The sequence below is a fragment of the Paramisgurnus dabryanus genome, chromosome 11 (assembly GCF_030506205.2).
Source record: "Paramisgurnus dabryanus chromosome 11, PD_genome_1.1, whole genome shotgun sequence".
Taxonomy (NCBI): domain Eukaryota; kingdom Metazoa; phylum Chordata; class Actinopteri; order Cypriniformes; family Cobitidae; genus Paramisgurnus; species Paramisgurnus dabryanus.
The window spans coordinates 34,236,221-34,250,991 of NC_133347.1; the positions used below are offsets into that span (position 1 = coordinate 34,236,221).

The 14,771-nt window shown below is 35.1% G+C and overlaps 1 protein-coding gene across 3 annotated transcripts; it reads right to left on the reverse strand.

Moving 5' to 3' along the window:
- Nucleotides 1-6,088: 6,088 nt before the first annotated feature.
- On the reverse strand, nucleotides 6,089-14,590 carry ogg1 (8-oxoguanine DNA glycosylase). 3 transcript variants are annotated; one of them, XM_065271313.2, is made up of 8 exons: nucleotides 14,500-14,590; nucleotides 13,977-14,111; nucleotides 12,835-13,178; nucleotides 12,381-12,560; nucleotides 11,032-11,210; nucleotides 9,724-9,871; nucleotides 7,276-7,325; nucleotides 6,089-7,187 (listed from the first exon to the last, which is right to left on the reverse strand). In XM_065271313.2, exons 2-8 carry the CDS (start codon nucleotides 14,084-14,086, stop codon nucleotides 7,023-7,025), a joined length of 1,176 nt encoding a protein of 391 aa, XP_065127385.1. In that variant the 5' UTR covers nucleotides 14,087-14,111; nucleotides 14,500-14,590; the 3' UTR covers nucleotides 6,089-7,022. The 3 variants fall into 3 exon arrangements, with proteins under 3 accessions (XP_065127385.1, XP_065127386.1, XP_065127384.1); XM_065271314.2 differs by lacking the exon at nucleotides 14,500-14,590 and adding an exon at nucleotides 14,297-14,447 and having other exon boundaries at nucleotides 9,769-9,871; XM_065271312.2 differs by lacking the exon at nucleotides 14,500-14,590 and adding an exon at nucleotides 14,297-14,447.
- Nucleotides 14,591-14,771: the final 181 nt, after the last annotated feature.

Genomic DNA, 14,771 nt, shown 5'->3' on the forward strand with positions numbered 1-14,771 from the left:
TGCCCAATAATAGTGATTTTACTTCATTAAATAATTCCTAATTAGAGCAAATTATACTTTCATTACAATGAAACAAAATTAATTTTTTAAAACTTGACAAATGATGAATTGCTGTAATTAGAAAATGTTGAGATTGCAAGTTGCTAAATCACCAAATTCTCAGTGGCCTAAACCTCTTTTGGCAAAACCTTAAACATGTGGGAGGTGGGACAGTGCTCCACCAAAATATGAATCTAGAACTCCACATAAACTGAATCAAACCTAAATAGTTAACTTTAGAAATATTTACTTAATAATGTTAGACACATTTACGAGTTTTTCACACGTAAATCTCTTTAATCATCAACGAACACCACAAACCACTCGGTGAGTAGCACAGTTTTGAAAATGAACGTTAAGTGTTTTAATGACAGTGTTTAGTGTTTATTATTTGGATTTAAATTAGACAAATCTACCTTTCTATGTAACATACTTAAAACAGTTATGATCAGTCTTGAAGAAAAAAATTCATGACTAACTTTTAAGACTAGTCTTAAAGTTTTATGCAACCGGCCAGGCTTCATATACGTCATCAAGACTGTCTTATTTCAGGATATTAACAGTTATAAAATTGACTATTATTCCTTGTTTATTGTATATTGTTGTAATATACTTATGACTTGCGAATGTAATGCTTAGTTAACTTGAATAAACCAGGTTTTATGACGTATGCAGCCTGCATATGCGACCTCCACAGGGTACATCAGGATTGAGAAACGCCAAAGTGAAGTTGATGTGGACAGCAGAGATGGAGGATCAGCTTGTTGATTTGTGGCAACAGCATGAATGTTTATACAACATGTCTTGTAAAAATTATTCCAAGCACTATCATTGAAATGTCTTCCTGCATATCATTCGCCATGTTTATGCTGAAGTCTCGCAAGATTTTGTTGGATTTCCTGTGTTCACTGTCGAAACTCTGGTTAAAAATCTGTTTGTGTGTGGTGTGCTGTCTTTGACACATAATGGCACACCACACACTATAGGAGCAAAAACGTTAAATCTAAGATTTTTTATCCTCATGTTTGTGGTCTATCATATTTTGACAATGTTATAAGATGTAAAAATTTTTCTGATGTGTACCCAGCCTTAAAAATTTTGATAATTGCTGTATCCCTTCTAGCTACAAGCCCTGACATCAGGTCACAGAAGAGACATTTCTGACTAAATAAATATGGAATCAAAAACAAAAATGACATTTATTTAAGAAAATATGTCACAGCAGAAATATACAATAATAATAAAAATATTGCAAGACATAGCCTATACTAAAATAGGGTCAATGAGATTTGTCTTCCAAATACACACTTTTATTAAATAAAAGTTTTAAATGTTTATTGTACAATATTCAGCTGTTATATCTAGCTGTTACAGAAGAGCAATGAATTTCGGATAAGGCTGTAAAGGATCTATTCGTTATATCCTTCACTGCCTGCAGAAAGGAGGACACAAGACCTCTGCCCAAAGTGTTCTGCATGTGTTCAGTCATTTAAATGTGAAACTATTTCTACTAGCAGTTAATCATAAAACCTACGATGCAACCCAGAATCGCCCCCCACCTAAATTTATATTCAGGAGCTGCTACTGGTTGACACTATTTGCAAATCTTATTCACTTCTTTTGTAAAACTCTAAACAAAAACTTTTCACTTATCAAAACTCATTTCACACTGCAATACAGCTCTGTCACTAAACACAGGTGGCAAAAGTTTAACACAACTACAACACATTCTAATGATGTTTTTACCACTATACAATCCAACTCAAAGTCTACAGATGTGTTGTGTGTTTACATCAGCCGAGGAAGTGTATGAGGAAGATGATCATCCCATGATCATTATTATAAGCATGTGAGCATCAGAACTGCACCATGGAGCAGTAAAGGAAAGTGTATGGTCTGATGAATCATGTTGTCTTTTAAAACAGCTGGATGTCTCTAAATGTTATACACTATGAAAAGTCAGGACAATGAAAGCAGTGTTATGCTCTGGATAATGTTCTGCTAGGAAACATTGGGTCCTGGCATTCATGTGGATCTTACTTTGACACATACCACGTACACCCCTTCATGTCAATGGTGTTAACTGATGATAGTGGTCTCTTTAACCCCCTAAGACCACACATAAAAATATTTGGTTATTATATTTATTGGTTCTTTATATCCCCAATGGTAAAAACTAAAAAAATAAAAAAGACAAACCAAAACTCAGGTCTTAGAATGTTTAGCAGGATAATAGTGCAGAATTGTTCAGGAATGGTTAAAGGCACCTGTAAATGAGTTCAGGGTGTTGCCTTTGCCTCCAAATTCTCCAGATCTCAATACGATTGAACATCTATGGGATGTGCTGTACGAACAAATTTGATCTAGTTAAGTCTATGCAAAGAATCTGGTGCAAATGTCTTGCTGCCAGATAACACAGCGTATGTTTAGATGTCTTGCCTCTATGCATCAGAGCTGTTTTGGCAGCAGGAGGGGCACAAAACTGTGTGTGCAGTGACATTCAGTGACTGTTGTTAGTTCTGACAAGCGAGTATATCTGACTCTAGGACATATGAAAAAAAAAAACTGTGAAATTCCACGCACGCAAACACACTATATATCTTATATATAAAGTGATTACATCTAGATTCTAGACCCAACAGTAAACCCTCAAATAATATATTTATATCATATAATTCATTCAGAGACATAAATAACATGGGCACAAAAAGGAAAGACTGGATTGAGTCACTTATGTAATCATGACCATGCAGTGCTGCAGTTAAAGAGGCTTTAAGCAATGCTTTTCTTTGTTAACTGTCAGAATAACTCACATATCCAGAGTACCAAAGATGTTTTCAAGATCCATGTTGCACCCCCACTCTCACACATACAATATATTTTCTGTACATTACTGCATAAGTGGTTTAGGTATTCAAACACTGGATGTGGATTCTGCATACAAGACCTTGATTATCTTGTTCAGGTGAGTTTTATTATGGCTGGTGGAGCTTAACACTGCAGCAATATGGACCTCACAGTTCAGAATCTGACGTCTGATATATATGATGCAAGAACTAGGAGAGACATAAAAAAAAATTAAAAATAGTCCCAGATGGAGGGGTACTCAATAAGTGCACGGCAAGCAATTTCGTGTTAGACATCTAACACAGCCCAGATGTCTAGGTTAAAACAAGGCAAAATTTGGGCTGTCAGTGAAAATTTAATAGACATCTAACTTAAAAAATATCTGTATTTAAAGTGGTACTCGTCTGTCTGTGGTGTTTTTAAAGATTATGAACTTCCTCGTGATTGACTTGCTGCTACTCTCAATTGAGCAAGGCATTGCAATCAGAGAGGTTTCTCTACACAGACATCCAAGACAAAGTCTGTATTTTTCACCAATTTTAACTTAGAAAATGACATTTCATTTTGTGGGACCTACTGTTTGTGGGACCTATTGTACAATTACACCAAAAGTGACAGGACATTGTAACAAACAGAGGGTTTGTTGTAACACCTGCTAGAATTTTTTTTTTTAAAAGACAAATAATTCAATACAACTCTGTCTATATACTAAAGGTGGATATTGTTTATATATCTGCCTATAAAAGATGAATGCGTGGATATCTATCCATTCACTATCCTTCATCTAACCATCCATCCTTATGCATCAATGCATATAAATAGATTTTTTGGAAATTAAGACAAAAAAATATCATAATTGTAGTTATTTCCCCTGATATTGTATTAACAGTTATCGTTTTGATGAAAAGTATTTACATCTATTACAGTTTTCATTTCATTATCATTGTATACCTGAGGCTTAATTGTAATGCTGTGTTACAACTAACCGCGCTGTGTAAAAAATGATTTCAATCCCAGCTATCAGTTACTAGTCGGGGAGCCAAAGTCTCAAAAACTTTGTTTTTTTCTGTTAACTTTGACCCCAAGAACCAATAATTGGAGGGTCTGCTCTTCCGGAAATATCGCGAAAAAAATTGTGGCCATTTTAGTGTATTCACCCTTTATTTTTATCAGAAAATATCCTCAAATTCTCAGTGGGTTTGGTAAGCTGTCAATAAATACATTCCAGATACACAGAACACATGTGCTGACAACATACACTGAAATAGTAACTCTTAAAAGACATTTCTGCATAATTTTGCATCAATTTAATGCAAAAAGTAGGCGTTTTTTCACTTTTTTTTCCAATATTTTCATCTTTACTTCATTGGCAATCAACTATTTCCCCAAGTTATGACATCAGTCAATATACCATTCTTTTCACCAAACAGTATACTCATTCCACAGAAAAATTATAAAAATCCAACCAAAATTAATGGATCTATGATGATTTCACTAGTTGGTGATCAACAGGCTCAGAACCTTAATATAATTTTTGGCTACTTTCAAAATTCCGAAAGAATTGTTGATGTCCACATTATTAAACATCATGGTGTAGGGATCTTTTTAATTTCAACATAACCCTGTTCTCCCAATAGAAATGTGTCAGACACAATAAATGTAAAACAGCAAAATGACTTTAATTATTGCCTCAGATGACAACTATTACAACTTTAAAGAGGCACTTTACCCATTTGCATTAAGCTTTGTAGCTTTAGAAACCCAGTCATGTTTTTGAATGTCATGCATCATTTTCAGTTTCCCCTGAGACGGGAGAAATACAGATTTCAGTGTTGCACTTCCTTCTTTCAATGACGCAAAATGACGATTTTTACATCACTGAAAGAAGGAATTGCTATATCTTTGTCGAGGGTGTAAGACTACAAACACTCTGTCCTTATTTTTCCAGCAGGGGCTATGGGTGGGACCCACTCACTCTACAGACCTATTACAGATTAGTGGGTGGGACTTACGAAAATAAATGATACAGCTGCCATCTTTTTGGAATCTAAGCTAAAAGATTCTGTGGAGCCAGGTTTGATGTTTTCCAACAATGCTGGAAGATTATCAATATGATATGGAAGAGGGTGATTTCGAAAGCGTGATGCTCGAATCGGATGTTCGTGGCTATCTTTACGAGCCACAATACAGGGAAGAGCAGCTGAGGCAGATGGAGGAACAGGAGGTAGAAGACCGAGGAAGAATACCTGCCTGTAGAAGGTAGAAGACGAGGTAGAAGAAAGAAGGAAAAATAAGGACAGAGTGTTTGTAGTATTACACCCTCGACAAAGATATAGCAATTCCTTCTTTCAGTGATGTAAAAAATCATCATTTTGCATAATTGAAAGAAGGAAGTGCAACACTGAAATCTGTATTTCTCCCGTCTCAGGGGAAACTGAAAATGATGCATGACCATCCAAAAACATGACTGGGTTTCTAAAGCTACAAAGCTTAATGCAAATGGGTGAAGTGTCCCTTTAAAGTTGTAATAGTTGTCATCTGAGGCAATAAAATAATTAAAGTCATTTTGCTGTATTATATTTATTGTGTCTGATACATTTCCATTGGGAGAACAGGGTTATGTTGAAATTAAAAAGATCCCTACACCATGATGTTTAATAATGTGGACATTAACAATCATGTTATCCAGTATGACTTTCGGAATTTTGAAAGTAGCCAAAAATTCTTTTAAGGTTCTGAGCCTGTTGATCAACAACTAGTAGTGAAATCATCATAGATTTTGATTTTGGTTGGATTTTTATAATTTTTTCTGTGGAATGGGTATACTGTTTGGTGAAAAGAATGGTATATTGACTGATGTCATAACTTGGGGGAATAGTTGATTGCCAATTAAGTAAAAATCCGCCTACTTTTTTGCATTAAATTGATGCAAAATTATGCAGAAATGTGTTTTAAGAGTTATTTTTTCAGTGGATGTTGTCAGCACGTGTCTTCTGTGTATCTGGAATGCATTTATTGGCAGCTAACCAAACCCACTGAGAATTTGAGGAAAAAAAATTTTTTTTTCACAATTTTCTGATAAAAATGAAGGGTGAATACACTAAAATGGCCACAATTTTTTTTTGCAATATTTCCGGGAGAGCAGACCCTCCAATTATTGGTTCTTGGGGTCAAAGTTAACAGAAAAAAAAGTATGTCAGACCCAGGTTCAACCCATTTTATTGAGCTTTTGAGACTTTGGCTCCCCGAGCAGTTGCTGACATGTTTCAAAATGGTGGTTTTACATAACAAGACAGTGATTTAAATAATATAAGGTTGAATTTGGTGACTTACGCAACCAACTTAGAAAAAAAACTTGAAGAAATGTACTTTTATGCTTTCAAAACCCTCTTTGTTCAATATCTTAACCAAAACACATCAATACTTTTTACAAACTCACAGGAGATCTTCTGACAATAAAAAGCATAGATTGTTTAGCCAGGTATAAGTATGTAAAGAAGCTGCATTACAATAGGCTTTATGCCCAGCTGCACTACTTCCTGAACTTCAGCCAGCTCCTCGTTTCCTTTCTGCCATTATTGGACAAACTGATTATCCAGGTGTGTCTGACCTCAGTAGTCACAAACAAACTAATTAATCCAGGTGTGCCTGACCTCAGTAGTCACAACAACAACTGGATTAATCAGGATTAATCAACCACACGAAGCATTTTCCACTTGATAAGTGGAACCAACTACTTGTAATTTTACTTGTAATCTTTCAAACATGGTAAGGAGCGTCACATTTATGGCTGACGTCAGAGGTATTCAGGCCAATCACAATGTACAGAGTACAATTCAGGGACACAGAGCTTTTCAGATTGATAAGAATTTACAAAATCAGAGCATTTGAGGAAAGCAGTGTATCTGGAGCTACAAAAATGTACAGTATGTGGAAAAGAATGTGTTTTAACCATAAACCACACAAACACATTGTATTATACCAAGTACACAAAATAACTTTGTTTTTTAGCAATGAAATAGGTGCACTTTAATGCAACAGATTTGTGTACACTAATATAAAAGAGCACACTGTATTAAAGCAGGCTGGCTGTAGTTTGAGCAGATAAGATTACATGATGGACATTATTCACAGAGTTATATCCTCTGACGCTTCTTGCTGTTTTTCCTCTTTTTCTGTTTTTCTTCATCTCCGTCATCTCTTTTTACTTTCATCTTATTTGGCTCTGTTTTCTCATCTTTCAGTACAGGAATATCTTCCTTTAGCTTCTGAAATCTTTTTAAATCAGCACAAAAAAGTATCTAAGGTACAAAAAGAGACCAAAGTTATAAGGTCATTAAAACATGAAGTACAAATGTTATCCAATAAATGTAGTGAAGTTTTACTCACAGAGTGAGCCCAGCCAGCATAAGGACCCCAGAGATTTCGAAAGAAATCACCTGCAGATAGAGATAAAAAAGCTTTAATTTATTCCCTTTTAAAGGAAACATGATTTTTATATTTTCTGAAGAAAATTTTTCTTGCTCATGCAATGGTCCAGGGTATTGCTATGCGTTCAAGTCATTTTCTACAGTACTTTGTATATAGCGTTAAAAACACTTTAAGGCCTATCCTTGTCACAAACTAAAATGCATGTTGAGCTGCCTATAAAAAAACCTTGTACTGACATACATTAATATATATCAATGACATTGTTTTGTCTCAAGATGCACAACAGTATTGGTTATTTACAGAAAATCATCACTAAAACGCTAAGTAAGCAAGCCAAAGGCAAATGTAGCAAGAATAAAAGATGTTTAGGCAGTAAAGGTAAAAAAGTCACAGGGGTTTAAGAGATGATGGGCTTTCTCTTACACCCGGCGCAATGCAAGTGTCTTTTGCTAGTTTCCACCCTGCGCAATGATAATTTTCACGTTTAGCACCACGTTGTTTAAATAGCAAATGCATTTGCGCCCCCTTTGTGCCCATGGGCGTTCTGGTCTGAAAATGAGGTGTGTTCAGGCGCATTGTTGGCGCGTTGCTATTTTGAGGCAACTAAAATAGATTACGCCATTGATCAACTAAAACCTGCTCTAAAGTCTAAAGTCAATATGTTTTTTGTTATTTTAAGAGCGCATTAGTAAACAAGACGACAACGCCGGTTTGCTTATCACACACATGAATGTGCAGCAGCACAAAAACGTTTTTAAAAATATGAAAGATTAAAGGATTGAATGTAAAAGATTATTATTGAGTCTCTTGGACATAAATGAGGATCGATTATCAGACGTTAGAAGGCACAAAGAGCTGCTTCACCTGTAGCCTGGTAAGTAATCTGTTTTTAAATGTTTTTTTTTTTTAAATGCTACCTCACAGATTTATTGTATATGATGACTCTGTACCTGTGGATATGGTGAGATGAGAATTTTTTTAAGTAATGCTTAAAAAAAACTGACGCTGTCCAAGTGCTGAAACGTGCGGAGAGCCGTTTGTAAATTCTTTATCTCCTGTTTGTTACAAATAAAGTATTTTTAGAGTACAAACCTTTTCTTACATACTTGTAAATTATTTTTTTATGATATTGGATAGCCATACATTTACAGCAATTAAAAGCCTGCTTTTTTACTTCCATGACTAAAAGGTTTTAATAAAAAAATAACAATTTTAATACAAGTGAAAAACAACACAATTATTTAACATTAATCTTAAACTGGGGATCTTCTTCCTCCGCTTAGTTTTTCAGTTTAGAAAGTCTGTCATCTAAATAGGGATTTGACATAGCGCCAGCGCAACTGGCTTTTAAAGGGGATGAGAGCTGAGACTCTCATTGGTTTATTGCACGTTACACCCAAAATACTCCCATTACTCATTAAAAAAAAGGAACAACCCTTTTCGACCATGCGCTCGGTGCACAAACCATTTTTCCCATCGTTAAATTAGCAAAAGTGGATTCGGACACGCCCATTTAGACGTTGCGCGGTGCCCTTTAGAGAATGCGCTTAGATCGTTAAAATAGGGCCCGATGATTAACTTTGTATACATTGAAGATTTACTTGTGAACATTTGCCATATTTATTTCTGTGCTCCCACATAGAAAGACTAGGATCAGATTTGAAAGATTTTACGTGTTAAGTTTTAGGCCTTGTCCACACGGACACAGGTATTTTTATAACCGTCACCTATTTTACGCGGATCGACTGTTTGTCCACACGAAAATGCAGTATCATGTCAGAAACGCCAGTTGCAGTGTTGTCGTGTAGACAGTACACCAGGGTTTTTGCTTCTGATTAAGGCTTTTCATTGGCCAATGTGGCTTTACGATTAGGGTTATATCAGCGCCTGCTGGTGTGTTATGCTCTTGACAGCGCGTGATCACGTGTTTTTGCGTGTTCACGTAGGCGAAGATTTCTTTTAAACCAAGCATGTGTGGAGGGGATTTTTTTAACCGCAGGAGGAAAAACTACCCGTATAAAAATACCCGTGTCCGTGTGGACTAGGCCTTAAGATGATATGAAACTTTACCTCGCTATTCTGTGTGTATGTTAGTGAATGCTTAAAGTCTTCACCAACTTCAAACTGATCAAACTCAACCAGAACTAACTGACTTTATCATATGTACTGCTGTACTTTGATGAAGCTTGCATAAGTTCTAATACTTGATTTTCTGCTTTGACACAATCTGTATTGTATAAAGTGCTATATTGGAACTTTCATATTAAAATAAGAGCATAGTCTTTTAACAAGCTGCACACTTTGAGGTGTTGGTTATTATGTCTGCAGCAATGCTTTGTTTAAATACCTTAACAAACACCAGTAAGAAAGACATATGGGTGTGTCAGTATATTTTCATGCACTAACAAATGTCTTTGTAGACTTTGTCAGTCAGGGTTTTTTGCGTACTACCAGCATCACAGTTGTAGTCACGTCTGGAGATCTGCCACACATGTGTGTCCACAGGAACAGCCTCAGATTTGTCCAATGACATCAGACACACACAGTCGGCCACCTGAAACCCAGATGAAAGTACATTATAAAGAGGCAAGATATGACAGATGTGTCCTCAAAGCTAGAGCAACAACTGAGCCTCGAATGCTCAACAGTGCAGGATCTTACAGGATGCAGAATATAAAGTATGCCTGGGCCTTAAAGGGGACATTTCACAAGACTTTTTTAAGATGTCAAATAAATCTTTGGTGTCCCCAGAGTAAGTAAGTGATGTTCTAGCTCAAAATACTCCACAGATGATTTATTATAGCATGTTAAAATTAACACTTTGTAGGTGTGAGGAAAGATTTGCTGTTTTTGGGTGTGTCCTTTTAAATGCAAATGAGCTGATCTCTGCACTAAATGGCAATGCAATGGTTGGATGGTGCAGACTCTTTAACTCTCGTCAATTGAGAAAACATTTGCATAAAAAACATGTTTTTTTGTTAATCTGCAATACTGTGATTATCAACTAGAAGGCTCACTTACCCAATTTATGAAAAAAACTTTTTTTTTTCAAAAAAACAAACATTATTTACTAATTTTAAACTCTATGTATGTTTTGATAATAGTTCTGAATCTGATCTCTAACAAAATTCCTTCACAAAAATAAAATTATTTCAGCTTTTTGCTCTTTAAAAAAAATACACATTTTAAAGAGTTTATAAGCAGAGGGTTTGTTTGTTTGTTTGAAAGAAGAGGGTCTGTTCTTTCATTTGATATATTTGTATGGTTATATTTTTAGAATAATTTTTTTCTGGAAGGTATTTTGTGAAACTTGTGAAAATCACAAAAAATGCTGGCAGGCAACTTTTCAAAAAATGGCTGGCAGGGAATGAGTTAAGGGGCACTATTATCCCCTTCTGACATCACAAGGGCAGCCAATTTCAATGACCTATTTATTTACATGCTTGTAAAATATGGTTTACCAAAACTAAATTACTGGGTTGTTCTTTTTCACATTTTCTAGGTTGATAGAAGCACTGGGGACCCAATTATAGCACTTTAACATGGAAAAAGTCAGATTTTCATGATATGTCCCCTTTATCAGTGCACCTGACACTGTTGGGAATGCAACACAAGTAATTGAATAGCTAGTAGTGTTCACATTCACATTTATTGTGTGTGTAGAGTATGTTCAAGCCATACTATATAGTACAGACAGAATTTATATATAGTTACTTTTAGACCAACTCCAGGAAGTGCTCTAAGTGCATCTCTGGCTTGTATGTAGGGGGCGCTGCGGAGTGACTTGAGCCAGTCTGGACCACGAGAGTTCACAATAATCTGAGCGCTCTGTTGCAGGAATCGGGCACGGTAACCAAAACCTAAATCACGCAAACGCTTCTCCACGCTGTCATCTGTCACATACACAAAAGATAATTAACACTTTTAGCACTTTCACGATTTTATATAATGGTGTACGGATGATTTGGGGAAACCTCTTTGGATTTATGAGAGTTACTACAGAGGTTTGAGGTAAAATATTTATGTATAATGACCCTTAAACTTTATTATTGACTGGAATGCCAGCCAACTCATTTTGTATATAGCTGTTGTAATTTCATTTTTATCTCTCACGTGTTCTCTGCTTTCTTATTAAAGCAACTGTCCATTCATTCTGTATTTTTTTATTTGTTAAGCAGCTGTACAAAAAGTGTGATAATGTCTGTGACTGTCATGACATTTATGACCCTCCCTGTAAAATCCTATTTAATTTTGAGAAGCTAAGCATCACTCATTTATTTTCCTCATATTTGACATGACCTTACTTAAGTCAATAGTAAATATATCAAGGTTATATTTTCACAAAATCTTCTTTACATGATTTTATGTAGAAAACAGTCAATTACAAAAAATACTTTTGCTGGGGTTTCATTGGCAGGGTCACATTTTTGGACAATAGTGGGGTTTCCATCGAAATGTGAAGTGAATTATTTTAAAATTTGCAAAAAAGTAAAACATACAAATGCATATTTACAAATGCAACTTTACTTTAAATTGTGTTAATAACAACAAAATACTACTTAATGATACTAATATAAATTTACTAGCAGTGCAACTTGTAATTGCCAAACTGAAAGTTGTGCACAGAAGAAGAAATGCAGAATTTATAATGCAGGCGCTAAGCAGCAAGGGCATTACGACGACGTCGAGCCCCATGGGAAAGACAACGACAGCTGATACAGCTAGACGGTCAGTCGACTCTTGTGGGTTTAACGTTAGAATTTATTCAGCAAATACATTTACATCTCCGGTTATTCACATTTACTCTTTTTTGCATTAGTTAAAAACCACCTCAAGTGAGCATAAAACTTTTTTTCAAATTAAGGGATTTTTATTTGAAATTCGCCGTTTCAATCACTCATTTCTCATGTGATACTTTGAAATGCGCATAAAATTAAAGTGATGGAAACCCAGCTAATGATTGTGTGACTCTGCATTATTTTATGTGTGCATTGGCAAATGAAAAGCTGAATTCATGTTTGCGATTATGTAACATCTGCAGTAGTGTGTGTGTGTTAGTGTACCTGCAAGAACTTGCAAAGAGGGAAAATCATGGTAGGCCACACCATCGAGTGTGCAGAGGGACGTCCCGAGTGTCTGACACAGTCGGTCAATCATGCCCTGAATCCGTGAGATGTGATTATTAGAGCTACAAATGAATGCGAATAGGCACTCCACGGGGTCTTGACGCAACATACGCACTCCTAATATACTCGAACACACACAGAAAAAAAGTTTCAAGAAACATTCTTCAAATGTTTCAATTCTTCAAATATTGAACATGAGTCTCTGACAATGTATGGAGCTAAAGTAAGAAAAACACATTTTTGTGAGAAAACAAAAGAAACACAAGATCACACTAAAATAAAAGCTGTTTAAAGATATACTTTAGAATATTTATATATATATATATATATATATTTTTTTTTTTTTTTTTTCGATCATTCGATCAGCTTAATCATCAGACATGTACTGTACCTGTGAAGACATTGGCTATTTGTTTAAAGTGTGGGTCCAGTGTGCTCCAGTCTCTGTAAAGGTCTCCTAATTTAACATCCAGTTGGAAATATTCCCTCAGACGTTCCTCATCTTTGTTGTCCAGTTCTGACATCACTGTACATAAGTCTCCCTCTACCTGATTCATGTTAATCATGACTTTTGAGCTCTTCTCTTCTTTAATCTTACACTTAACTCCATTGTCTTCTTCGGCATTTATCTGATAACCATAAACATAGTACCATAATGTGTTCTCTGTTTGAGTCAGTGTCCAGACTTTTCCCTGCATTACTCCAGTCCAGTGTCCATCTGCAGTCTCACGCCACCTGAGAAAATGGACAGTATACATATGAAATCACCTTAAAAATTTATCATTATTACTTTATATACAGTATATTCTGGTCTTGTTGTGTCTGATGTATGCTTATAAAGCTTCCTCTCCTGTCCACCCAGACCATTTGTGACTCATATGTGAAATTTTTAAAATTAGGAGCATCAAAGTTTGATTTTTGTTTCTGATTTTACATTGATTTCAATGTTTGACTTTACCTTATTCAGTCAATATTAAAAGATATCAGAAACGAGGAGCAGGGACCCCCAATATATCAAATTAAGCAGACTGGATTCACATACTTTGTTTTGATGATAAGACCAACTGTGAAGTTACAGTCGAGATGTATGCCCCAACATTAAATGACATTAAAGTAATTATTAAAATTAAGTAATACCTGCAAAAGTAAAACCATCAAGTAAAATCATCTCTGGATAAGTTTTACACTTAATAAAGCCACATACCTTCTATGTAGATATCAGAGAACAATTAAATAGATTATATATATATATATATATATATATATATATATATATATATATATATATATATATATATATATATATATATACACACACATATAAACATACATATACATACATACATATACATATATATATATATATATATATATATATATATATATATATATATATATATATATATATATATATATATAATATTATATTATCTTTAATATATTCAAACACTATTTGGAGGGCCCTTGGTAATAACACTTCGGACCCCCTGCTGAAGACCCATGGTGTATTGTAGATTATGATTAAGTTTTTACCGGAAGGTCTGTCCACATCCCAGTGTGAGGTTCAGCCAGAGCTCTGATTTTGGGCATGAAAGTGACCTCCAAGCTTTACATCCAGCTGAGAGCAAAGCATGCTGGGACATGATGATGACCTGGTCATGAAGTCAGCTAATAAGAAATGTAATAAACAGAACAGGTTCTTTTCAATGGTTTGATGTTACATACGCGCTATGAAAATACAAATCTATGGACTGCACAAAACAAAAGTGAAAGCATTTACAAAGACTGTCACGGGACGGAGGTGTGCTAAATAGTCATGCATAATATAAAACGCCAATATGACAGAAACTAACCTCGTCTTTATATATTTACTTAATTTGCTATGAGAGTAGTTCACGTGCTGCAATCCATTCAGCTGCTAGTGTTGCTTGCTATCTGTTTATATGCGACATAAAGCTGTTTTCCTCTAGATGGCGCATACTCACAAATATAAATGATGACACTAAATAACATTTTTAGCAGATATTAAATGTAAAACACATAAAGGACATTCTACCTGCTTTTCTACTTTAATCGGAGTATTTTAGTTTAGCTGGACATAAGTAAACTTTCTCGGAGTGACTAAAAATACAAATGTATTTTTAAAACAATGATATGTGGAACTATATCACAATTTTTATGTATTATATACGGCTTTATAACATTTTTACAAGTACATTTTCAACAAATGTCTATTATAAACAAATCTACACTTCACATGGCAATGCTCGTCTGATGCAACTCATTGTAAAGAGCAGCTCACCAACGACCAATCTGATTGGATGAAGG

Bases quoted from the DNA above. Each gene is read 5' to 3' on its own strand.
- ogg1 (XM_065271313.2), bottom strand. From the start codon at position 14,086: ATGTCCCAGCATGCTTTGCTCTCAGCTGGATGTAAAGCTTGGAGGTCA. The intron at 9,872-11,031 runs GTAACTATATAT...TCTGGGTTTCAG, and splicing joins TTCCTGGAGTTGGTCTAAAA to GTGGCCGACTGTGTGTGTCT. The intron at 7,326-9,723 runs GTTAGTGCATGA...CTCTATCTGCAG, and splicing joins CAAAGTCTACAAAGACATTT to GTGATTTCTTTCGAAATCTC.